A 12,225-nucleotide genomic window follows, 5' to 3' on the forward strand; every position below is an offset into this window, starting at 1 on the left:
AAGATTGGCACCCAAACTTCTGCAGTCAAAAAGAGAAGGTTTTAGCTCCACTTTATCAGTGGATGCTCACAAAATGCAGTATGCAACAGCAGAGACCTATTCCTCTGGAATAGCCTCATGAAAAGACAGTTGAAGTGTTGAGGAGGGAGGGAAGGAAAGGAAGGGAAGTCACAGGCTTCCTGCTATTACAAGCCAAATTTAAACCCTTTCTACATCACAAGGGGCTCTGTTGTTGGCAGCAACGCAAAGAGTAGAAAATTTGGTTGATATGGAGTCTTCATTATGCTTAAAATGCAGCTCTTCCATGCTAAAGACACGGCACGCTTATGAAATTGCTGTAGGAAGACATCAGTTTATAGCACGGCCAACTGAAGCCGTCCTGCAAGAGCTGGAAGCAGGCTAAGCCCTTCCAAAAACTCCATCCAGAAAAACCTGTGCTGTAGACCATGCCTTGCTTCTCCAGTATTCTACTCTGCCTACCAACGCCACAGCGCTGTTACTTCCCACACACCACCTTGACAACAGGAACAAAAAAAATTATTTCTACACTCAACTACAGATTATAAAAAGCACATTGAGAAATTTTTAAACAGTCTTTACTGTAGTTAACTTGGCTAGAACTTTAACCACCTTCAAATTCACCTTAGCATTGTTAACTATTAAGCATATTAATTACCTGGAACACTTGATTCCATACAGTTCCTCAAATAATTAATTAGCTAAAGCGATCAAGGATTGGAGTCCCAGAGGAAATTCTTCTAGTTTTGTAGAACTACATAGATTTCACCTTGTTAAATGCTACAACAATTCACCTAAATGCACATGACAACTGTCCATCTATCCTAAATCCACAACAAATAAAAAATCCTCACACTCACTGAAGGAAGCTAGTGCATTTAGCACTGGATATCCTGTTTACTCACCAGAAATTAAGAAGAGTATTTGAGTAAGACTACATAAAAACTTTTGATTCCCTTGTTCATAGCACATTACACATCCTTCATAACGGGTATCCTCTTTCTGCTTCAAACGTCAATTATCACTGGACAATCAAATCAAAGGCAAACAAGTTTTAGACAGGACTTTAAACTGGATTTCTTTCAAGCCACATGAATAAGCTGCACCAACAGAAATAATCCAAAACTACAGTTATGTACATGGACACTGACATTAAAAAAATCTCTCGTCATCTCCAGCATACTACAGTTTTCACAACCTCTCTGCTGTTATTCATCACATCAACTGTGGTGGTGTATACAAACATGTTCATGTTGTAGCACCACTGATAACAACATTAAGAGAAGTAATGATTTACTTTTCCTACCCTTCCAAAAAACTTCCATACTATCTCTCTCATTAGCTGAATCCCGCATCATTTTTCCTCAAGGAAAGTAGGGCAGGAAAGGAATGAATCTGGCAAAAAGGCCAGCAGGGAAAGCAGGACAATGTAGGGAGCAGTTAGTAACTTTGAAGAAAATACGAGTTACTTAAGGACTAACTTGTAATACTTGCAAGTATTACAAAACACTGAAAAACAGCCTTCTCCCCCCTGTAAAGTGGATCTACTGATTATTTTTGGCAACAGAAACCTAAAATTAGATGCATTATAACTTACTTCTTGTACATTTTATATATACCACTTTTTTATTTCATTTTTACGCACCTGAATGTTCCAATACATACTACCCACAAAAGGACAAGCACAAAGGACTGACTGCAAGACAATACGCCATGGGGTGGACAACCTATGGCTCCTGAGCTGCATGCAGCTCCCCCGCAATTCATGCATCCTCCCACACTGGGGTATGCTATGTGACTGGAAGCAGGGCTGTGCTGGCATAGGGCTGCTAGGTAATCCAAATCCCTTGCCTATGAGAAGGCAGAAGCCAGCAGAGGCTCCTGAGGCCAAATTTGCCATGTTGCCCTGGAATCCAGATGCATGCTCAGCTCAGCCCCAACCTACAACACAGAAGTGAGATGTTCGAGGAACACACTGCTGTTGCAAATCCCAGAGTGTGTCCCAGTCCCTCCCCAGCTCTGCAGGCTTTGTATAATGGGTCCATGGACTCCCACTTTCGCACAAATTTGGGTATGCAGCTTGCAGGGTTGAGAAAGTTAATCTACCCATGTAATACACCATTCATTACACCGCAGCATCATCTCTTTAAGAGCATCTGTATGCTTAGAAAACTTGCAAGAACTGTATTGGTTCAATGGATTGATACTTTTAAAGGTGCCAGGGATCCTTGACTTCCTCTTTCATTGATGAACTTTTTACTTAGCACCTAATGTTGAGAGCTGCTATCAAAGTCAACTCATGCAAATCTTTTAAGTCGGGCAAGTCTTTTAAAAGGTCTTTAGTAACAAGAGCAGCCAAAACAATGGAGACAACTCAGCACTAACAGGATGCAGGACTGGGCACTTCTGAAAAAGAGTTGTCTTGGATAAAGAAAATATTCCTTATAAAGAGGAGCTAAAAACATGTAGCACAGAATGTAATTTATTATGAAACAGTCTGAACTTTCTTCCAAAAGACTGTGTACCTTACCCTGAACTAGCATTTGGGGATTAGGAAGAAGTATTGTCCAGGCTCCTCGGCTAAACTTTTAGCTCAGACATTCTGACTGAAGAATTAACTACTGAAAGACTAGTGAAAGCTTAATCTTCCGAAAAAGGCACTATTCACGAAATAGATGATACTACTAGAAGGTAGAGGATGCCAATACAAAAATGTTATGTTTGAAGACGAGAAAGACAAAACCAGTAATATAATCTAAAAAAAAAAAAAATAATACACACAGAGAATAAGCTCTGAAATTCTAACACCTTAATTCAATTAGAATTAATTTAGCAGCTTTTGGTAGACACACACACGGACACTTGCAAGCATATAACATGCAGAATAATCTCCTCCTACTCCCTAGCAAGGTTAGACGAAAAAGTTAGCAAACACAAATCTGTCTCAGACAAAAAAAAAAAAACATTTCCATTTTCCCTACCCTAATGCCATTCCACTCCTCACAACTATCATATAATAGAACAGATTTTAAGCGTGAACAAGAAAAGCTTTTAGAAACATAATTTAACACAAACATCTGGACAAGCAAACACAACAGAAAAGAGAAGAAAATCTGACCTATTACCCCCAAAATTCGTAGTACAGTCTCATTTTGTGAGGAGACAGAAACAAAAGCCTTACTTGCTCTAAATGAAGAAAATTGCATTCATTTTGTGCACTAACAGGAGGTATGTTTACAGCAGTATGAATCAATGTGCTACAGCAGAGGTAAATCAGTGTCAGCCATGTTGTGAAAGAAACTGCAGTTAAAAAAAACAAACCACAAAACTTAAGCCTTAATCAAATCAGCTATACTGAACCTTGATATAAAGCATTCTATACCGTTAGCTCTTACTTATTATTGGTGCATGACTTCAAGTTAATGTCTATTAATCTCATCTAAAAATACACATCCGAATTCTAGAGACCGTGAAACAGTAGCAAGAAGAAAATATACCAAGATACAAAACAACAGCAACGACTACTGTGTGGTGCACAGACGTAAGGTAGGTTGTAAAGTGAAAAAGCAAATGCACTTACTCAGCATTAAATCCATTCACATGCAAGATCCTCATCTGTTTGACTATTGTGCTTTTACCGGATTCACCAGCACCTAGAAAATGAAAGTAAATCAATTTCAGAAGGAAGCATGAGTGATGAAGTGACACACTAGAATTTTTTCTTCAGGGTAAAATCGAGAAAGTTGGTTTTCTCAGTGCAGGAGTGAAAAGTGAAAGAAAAAGAAATAATTGCCACTGGAAACTTCAGTTGTAGCTAAAAATAAATGCCCAGCTCAAGTCGTGTCAGATCTGAATCTTGGATCATTTCACTGTCCATTTTTCCAGTGTCAACGTTAAAAGCAGATTGCAGGGTTTGGAAGGAAAAGGACAACTTCAACATTTTATAGAGAACAAGACAGGGAACATCAAAAACTGCTTGCCTTGTCACTACTCTGATGGAGAGAAAGACTGACTGAAGTCCATATTAAACTGAAACATTTTCGTTAGAACCTTAAAATATTTTAAGTTTGGCTGCAGTTATCATCACCCAGTCAAAAGACTGTAACTTAAATCACAAGAAATAAAATATGTGGATACTCACATCTGAAAAAGGAAGGCATCCCTTTAAGCCTCCACCCACAAAGCTACAGAAGCCTCCTTCTCTAATTTGTGTCTTGTAAGCAACCTCCCACCCTCTCTACACGTTCCAAATCAATCACATACACAACGAGACGCAAAGACCACCTTTTGTGGCTACATGCTCCAAATAGCCTCCCCCCTCCTGCAGCTCCCCTCTGATTCCCTTATATACCTGCAGTACAAAAAAAACCACGCCACTTTACTCCAGTTTCCATAAGTAGGTGTATGCTATTTCTGCTGTGCTGCACGGATGCCAGTGCACAGGGCAACCCATCTGCCTATAGTACCCGTCTTTCCATGCATGCTAAAAAGACTCAAACAGCAGCATTTCATTGAGCTGCTCCATGCTGCCAGATTGGTAGTTTTCTATATAAAGCAAACATACTTTTGCAAGAGTAGTATCATAACCTGGCAAAATTTAGAAAGATTCCCCTTCGTGTCTCCTGGCTACTTGTTTATTCCTCTCATTAGCCTATGTCTCAACAACAGAAAATGTATGTCTGTGGCAGAATGGGCACAGAGGTACAGTCTGCATTTATAGGATGCCAGGCCTCTGCTAGCACACACTGACAGCACAAGCCTCCATTTTGAGCCTCACGTTCAAAACTGTATTTTAGCAGTTATATTTCAAAGTTCATCTTCCAACAAATGCATTCCCCTCTGCTTTTTCCCTTCTTTTCCTTCTCCCTCATGAATTCCTAATAGCCCTGCTCTTCTCTCCATAGAACCTGCCTGCATGTTTTGCCACCTTAATACCAGAGCCTTACTCCTTTTTCGTCTCCTTGCTCACTGATGTTTTGTAAGCACTTAAGAGAGCAGTTTTTATCTCCAACTCTTTAGGCAAGTGCCATTTCTCCCCAAAACTACTATTTTATAATATACACACTCTGTCTCTTCAGGCATACTGCACCACGCAATAAAGACAGGTGGCAAAACTAATCCAAGAATGAGTATCTTGGGTTAAGAGAGAGACTGGGTCCTCTTCACAACTAAGAATTATTCAGGAATAGCAGCATATGCTATAGTCGTACTTCCATTCAGAATAATTAATAACAAAATTTCAGTTGTAACTCCAAATCACATCTTATATTTGTAAGTGCTGGGAGCCAAAATCTCTGCTTCACTTAGACCAAGAACGAGGGTAGATAGTTGTTGCATTTGCTATAAATGCATAGTTTGGTATTGACATACCTGGGTTCTCTGGATCAGCTACACCACCAGTGAACCAAAATGAAGTATTACAACTAAATTTCTGAATAAGTCTATTTCTATATTTGGCCACTCATTAAGGCCCTATTCTTACCAACAATTATGCATACATTTAACTTCACCACCAAGGAGAGTTCCACTAATTTCAGTGAGACTGCTCGTGGCAGAAGGGGCAAGCACGTGTACAGCAGCGGGGCCTACAAAGAGCAGTATGAACCCGTTAGAATACTTGGCAGCTCTTCTTTGTTGTTATTTGAATATGACATGAAAATATTAAGAATACTTTCAAAGTACTTGGTTTTTTTATTTCACGTGTCTTAAAGTAAACATGACATAGTAATAGGGACGTAAACTTTTTTATTTTTCACCAGTGAGTTTGTGTTATAGACTGTCCACAATTCATGACAGCTACTGTTCAAAACTGCAACAGCTGAACTATCACTTTAAAACACACGCACACAGATGACCTTACAGCCATCACTGAACACCCGCAAATTTTTATTTACAAGTATCTGAACTATTTTTCAGCCACCAAAACTAAAGAAAACAGAAGGAAAACCCAGGCAAGCCCATCATGTTTCTGTTTTCTGAAACTCTGCCTCTTACGAAAGTAACCCACTTGATGACAAATGGCTTCTATGTATCTACGTAATGTTCAGCCTGAAATCTGGAAGTCCAAGACATTCCCCAAGAGCTGAAGTCCAAATTATCCTGTTAAAAGATTTCTGCTGGCACCCTGGCAGACTCCTCAGTGCCGCAGGTGCTGCTGTAGTCCCAGTCACTCTCCATTTATGTTAAGCCTCTTTCTTCAAACTGGCATTTGAAAGATTTTACCAGTAAGTGTACACTTCCAAATTCACAACCTTCAAAAATTCTTTTGGTTCCCCCCCCCCCCCCCACCCAATTACGGTCATTTCACACCAGAACTGAGTCAGCTCACTGAGGCCTAGCCTCTCCTCCACGCTAAAGCCCCTGCATAATGTGCACAAGCGGTCCCTCGGCGTGAGCAAAACAACCGAGATCTCATAACTGCATCTTGTTTTAAAAGACTACTTTAAAATACTTTGACAGAATGAGTCTGACAAACATCTTGTTCTCTCCGATACCGATTTTTGGACCTTCCCCTTCCTTGAAGCCATAAGCTGCATTTCTAACTGGATCTCCCGAAAAACACGACACATGCAGGTAACCCAAATTCACCGCTGAGATAACACCTGAAGCCAAGCTACAAACGTTCCCCTTCCTCCAAACGCGCGATACCTCAATTAATTAATGGTGCGGCGAAAGTAAGCCCAAGGAGCCCGCCGGGGGACGGAGGACATGCGGGCCGCCCGCTCCCAGCCCGGCCCCGGCCCCGCTCCCCCCCGCCACGGGCACGGAGCTCCCTCGTCCCCAACGCCGGCCACCGCGCTTCCCTCCGGGACCGACATCCTCCCTCCGTTTCCCCCAAAACGATTCCCCGACTTCCTCCCTTCCTCTTCCTCCTCTCCCGGCCTGGCCGCACGCTCCTCGGCTGCCCTGCCTCAGCCCCCGGCGAAGAGGAGCCGTCTCGGGCCGGCCGAGCCTCGGCCGCCTCCCCCGGCCCGGCCCCCGGCTCCTGCCAGGCCGCGGTGACCGGCCTTCGCCGCGGCAGCTGCTTCCCCGCTCCGCACGCCCAGGGCAGGCCCGCGGCCCCTGTCAGCGCCCTGCCGTGTTTATCTCCCAGGTTTCCCCTCGGGCCCGACGCTCCCGCGCCCCTCGCCGGCGGCCGGCCCGGCATCCCCGGCCACCTCCTCACGCTCGGCCCCGAGGCCCGCTCCCCGCCCCGGCCTGCCGCCCCGGCGGCGGGGCGCTGCCCCCCCACCCCCCGCGGGCGGAGAGCGGCCCCCAAGCCGCAGCTCCGTACCTGCGGGCCGGCCCTGCCCGCGGCGCCCCGGGTGGTGCCCGACACCTCCCCGCCGCCGCCAGGCCGAGGAGCCCGGCAGGCTCCTCCGGACCGCACCGCACCGCACCGCTCCCCTCAGCGCCGCCGGGCCCTAGCGGATCCCCGCGGCGCCGGCGGGAGCGGGCTCGCCGGCCGCCCCAACCGACACCCCCACCCCCACCCCCCGACCGCCCCGGCCCCGCGGAACGGGTGGGCCCTGCGGCTCCGGTCCCCCCCGGGCCCCACCTCTCCCTCGGGCCTCCCCGTGCCCGGGCAGGGGGCCGGTGCGCGGCCCCGCCGCCCTCCCCCCTGCCCTCCCCCCGGCGGGGAGGGGACGGCCGCCGGCCCCCGGCCCGCTGCCCCGGCGCCGCGCTGCCCGCGGCCCCCTTACCCAGCAGGAGCAGCCGGTGCGTGGCCCTATAGACCTGCTTGTCCTTCTGCAGCTGCTTCTCGATCTTCTTGTTGGCCTCCCGCTGCGCCTTCTCCTCGTTGCGCTGATCCTCCGTCTTGCTGTTCCCTAAACAGCCCATCTTGGGGAGGGGGAGGCAGGGGACGCGGGGCGAGGGGACGGGAGGCGGCCGGGGCTGCCGGGGGGAGGGAGGGAGGCACTCTCCCGGGCTCCCTTCTTCTTCTTCTTCTTCTTCCTCCTCCTCCTCCTCCTCCTCCTCTCCTCCCCCCCTACTCGCTGCTGTGGCGGCCGCTGCCCAGAGCCAGAGACATGGAGAGAGCCGAGCCCGGAGCCAGCCAAGGGGGGGCCGATGGCGATGACTTTGCTGCTGCTCCGCCGGGCCTCCTCCCCGGCAGCTGCAGCTGCTTCTCCTCCCCCGCCCCCCCGCTCAGCCCCGCGCCGATCCCCTCAGCGCACCTTTCCCCGGGGGGGGGGGGGTGGCGGCAGGGCCCGATGCGGAGCGATCCGCGGGGATCTCCGCGCCCCCGGCCGGGCCGCCGGCTCCTCTAGAGGGAACAGAAATGCCTCCCCCCGCGCCGCACGCACAGGAACAAATCCAGCTTCAGTGCCAACCCCCCCCCAAAAAAAAAAATTAAAAAAAAAATAATCCTCTTTAGATCCAAAGGCACGGGCTCCAGGCGCGGAAACCTCCCCAAATCGTCGGCGGGGAGGATCGGGAAACGTCTCTTCCTCGCCTCTCCCCCCGCGCCAACGGGCAGAAGCGCCGAGGGGGTCACGCCAGCCCCGGCTCTCGGCGGAGGTCGGGTCCCCTTCCCTCGCCGGGCGCCGCAGCTCCTCGCCCGCCGGCCGCCGCGGGTCCTTCCTCCCTCACCGGGGCGTGGGGGTCCAATCCAAGCCCCCCCCTCTTATTTTTTCTTTTTTTTTTTTTTTCCTCTCTCTCCTTGCTGCTGCTTTTTCACATTAGGTTTCCAGGCGGCTGAATCCTCTCAGCTTCTCCAGCGGGGCGGGGAGCGGGGGGAGGAAAAAAAAAAAGGCAAAAAAAAAAAAAAAAAGCCCGCTTGGTCTCTCCCCCCCCGCGCAAAAACCTGTCCCTCACCGGAGGATTTTTCCCCGTCTTATTTCCCCTGCTCTCTCCCGCATTTCTTATTTTTTTTTAAGACCCCCCCTTTTATTTTTTTTCCTTTTTTTTTTTTTCTCCTTCCCCCTATTGAGCTGCACCGAGGCGGCAGAGCGGCGGGGTGGGGCAAGCAGGCCCACACTGAACCCTGGGAGCGGGGCCGCTCACATGACAGCCCGCGTCAGCCCGCGCCGCCGCCGGCGCCCTCTTCGAACCGGCCCCGCCGCCGCTCTCGCCCCGCCGTGGCGCAGAGGGGCCCCGCGCCGCTCCGGCGGGTTCTGCCGCTCAGGGAGCCCGCTGCACGGTGTGGGAACTCAGCGGCCCTCCCCGCCATGCCGACTTCTTTCCCGCCCCCCAGGCCGCCATCCCCTCGGACGGTCGGCCGCCGGGGTACGGCAGTCGCTCTGATGGCAAGTGGTCTTTGGGAAGGGCTTTTGGGGATGAAAAGCAGCCGAGAAGAGATGCGCAGGAGTTGGGGGTTCGGTTAATAGGATTCTGAATAAATTTTAACGGAGTCGTGCCCCGGGGCACTTTATACTGCACTTGAAAATAATCACTGCAGAAGTTATCCTACTTGGTACTTACGTATGTATATATTTTTACATTTTCTCAGTTGAACTCCGAATATCCGACTACCAACCTACAGGATGATCCTGCAGACGCTGATGTGCATGAATTAATTTTTACCAGTGCGGGTATTTCTGGGCAAATGCATTTCACCAGCGTTGGGCAGCTCCCTCGCGCACAACACAAACCACCGGGCGCTGGGTCCAGCCAAGCCCGTGGGGTGCCCCTTCAGCCGTGGGACAGAGGGCAACAACCTACCAAGTCATGCTGGGTGGACCAGCGGAGTACAACTTGATGCATGCAGTTGCTTCTATGTATGGTTTTGCCAGCTATCTAGCTCCGTTTTGTTCTCTAAAATATTTTTTGAAACCTCATTATATAGATGACACAGTGGTTTTCATGCACAAGCTTATCAGCTACATCTGGAAAACAAAGATTGGCGCTTTGCTCTTTGTAAAACCCGGTTCCCTAAAATACACAGGTAGTTTTTCTCTACACCCCCCCCCCCGAGAGTAATGAGATGTCCTTTACTATCCCTAAATTACTTATCCTCACTTGCCAAATTCAACTATCTACAATGCTATTCCCATGAACACACCTTCTTACGCCATCCAGTTACTGTATTTAGAACTACCTACAGTAAAAAAATTATGTGAATAGAGCAAACAATTAGGTCACAGTTAGTGTCATCAGATACATCTGTTTAGTTGACCTTGCTGAAAGAGGGGTGGACCTCAGAAGAAACAGGGACCACCACCACCAAGTCTTGGTCTTTGAGGAGTTATTGGCACATTCAGTCTATTTTTAAATGCCGCAACTTTGGGGTACACAGAGCCTAAGAGCTTTGGAGTCAGTGGAGAGGCTCTTATTGACTTCTCCAGGTGCTGGTTAGGCCAAGGCAGTTTTAAAAGGTCTTAGAGAGACTTGGCTCAGCAATGCCCACATCAATCTGAAGCAAAGATTACAATTCCTTGGATCTTTTATAGGTCTTTTATTTATTTGTGTTGTTTCCACGTAATACACGTTATTCAAATATATTTTAACTGTGGTGTTTACCAGGTACAAAGGACTCAATAAAGCAGAATTCAGACTGAAGATTATAAAACCTCATCGCCTTTTTATGGTCGCAGGTATGAAGAGAATGCAGAAATGCCAGTACCTGCCACCTCACGCAGCAGGGAAAATCTGCCCCAGCCTCCACGCTTTGCTTCCCTCCGGGTCCCAGCTAGGGGGGAAGGAAGCCTATCTCAGGCTCCAAACACGAAGTAATACACAAACAAGATAAAAATTATTGCTGGAGATACACAAAAGGCTAAAATCTTGGTGAACGGTGAGCGGCATTAGCGTAGGCAAAGCGGAGCGGTAAATATGCCAAAGCATCCACCAACAAGGGAGTCATTGCTGTGTAAATGCCGTTGTCCAGCAGCACCCACCCATCCCTCTCCCAAAAGCAAACGGGGACAGGCTCGGCAAGGTTAAACTCAAACAGCTGCCAGCCACCACGCTGGGGCACAGGACTTGCTGCCCTCCTGGAACGTATACCCTGTGCCTCTGTCTCTTCAGGTTGAACAAAGCATGAGGTAGTTGAAAAGGGAAAACACACTCAGCTAATTCACAAAACTCACAGTTACAACAGAATTAAGAATTAGCTTCTTGTACTACAAGTCTTGTTAAAGTGTAAAAGCATGAAAAGCTACAGAAAACAAAAAGAAAACTCCCAAATTGTTAAACCCATCAGCAATTACAGCCTTTTTTTGTCTTTCTGAAATACGACAGAACACAAGACGTAAGGCACCAAGTGTACTTCACAAACCCACCGAATTGCCATGATTTTTTTCTAGTCCTGCCCTGATTAGGAGAGCACCATTTGAAGAGCGAGCATACCAACACATTAGCTGTTCTCACTCTTTTTTATTTATTTAAATAACATAATGCTGCTGACATGTCTTTAGAGTAAATTGTGTTTCTTATTGGAACTAGTTGCACTAGCTTCCATCTTGTAAAAATCCATGAACTTCAGTTTCACCAGACTCCTGCCATCAGAAGGGTAAGTACAGGCAAAATCTGACCCCTAACTCACTGTCAAATTAAAGCTCACTTCTGAAGAAGCTGCAGTCTTAAGAATAAATGCAAAGATGAAATAGCTACATGTATGGGCATAGTGCCTCTGTGATAAAAGTCTAATTATTTGAGGCCTGAAAATACTCAAAAAAGGGTGTTAAAGGACACTGCTGCATGTTAAGCAGAAATATTTTCCAAAAATGCAAGGTAACCTGAACGTGGAAGTGGCTGCAAGACACATGAGAAGACTTACGTCTATTGACTCAATCCTGCACTATCTAAATTAATGGGAGATAAGAGTTTACACGCAGAAGACTGTGAACATTGCACTTACAGATGAAATTCAAATTCATTGATACTCCTTCTGTGTCTGAATGTAACAGCCAACAGCCTCAGTTTCTGCTGCATTTTTTTTCGGTCTAAAGTAAATGCAAAGACTCTGAGACACCAACATGCATCTTAGCTTAAGGATTTCACAAAAAGAACAGGGGGTTTGGCAGTGTGAAATGATATTTTGCTGTTTCACTTCTCAAACCAGAAAAGATCTCACAGGGAGAGGCAGCAGGATAATTCAAAGTGAATAATATTCCAGTGGAATATTTGTGGGGGACGTGTATAGGAAAGTTTCACATATCTATAATCCATTTCAGTCCACTTGATAACTTTAGTTAATACTTTTTTAGTCCCATTGGCCTAACTTCTATTACATTCTAATGAAAATAATCAGATCTCTTAATGTTCTTAATTTTTTTGGAAAGAGGA

The 12,225-nt window shown here is 47.2% G+C and overlaps 1 protein-coding gene across 4 annotated transcripts in view; it reads right to left on the bottom strand.

Moving 5' to 3' along the window:
- GNAS (GNAS complex locus) overlaps positions 1–12,225 on the bottom strand; it is a 161,555-nt gene that overhangs the window by 94,172 nt on the left and 55,158 nt on the right. The window contains exons 1-2 of one of the 4 annotated variants that reach the window (XM_052786534.1): positions 7,701–8,646; positions 3,599–3,671 (exon numbers count right to left, since the gene is read on the bottom strand). In XM_052786534.1, the coding sequence (XP_052642494.1) occupies positions 3,599–3,671; positions 7,701–7,839 (212 nt within the window). In that variant the 5' untranslated portion in view covers positions 7,840–8,646. Of the gene's footprint in view, positions 1–3,598; positions 3,672–4,159; positions 6,273–7,291; positions 7,420–7,700; positions 8,647–12,225 lie in introns of those variants that run through there. The other 3 variants (XM_052786553.1, XM_052786544.1, XM_052786525.1) reach the window with 3 other exon arrangements.

This window comes from Harpia harpyja, chromosome 1 (genome assembly GCF_026419915.1).
Source record: "Harpia harpyja isolate bHarHar1 chromosome 1, bHarHar1 primary haplotype, whole genome shotgun sequence".
NCBI lineage: Eukaryota > Metazoa > Chordata > Aves > Accipitriformes > Accipitridae > Harpia > Harpia harpyja.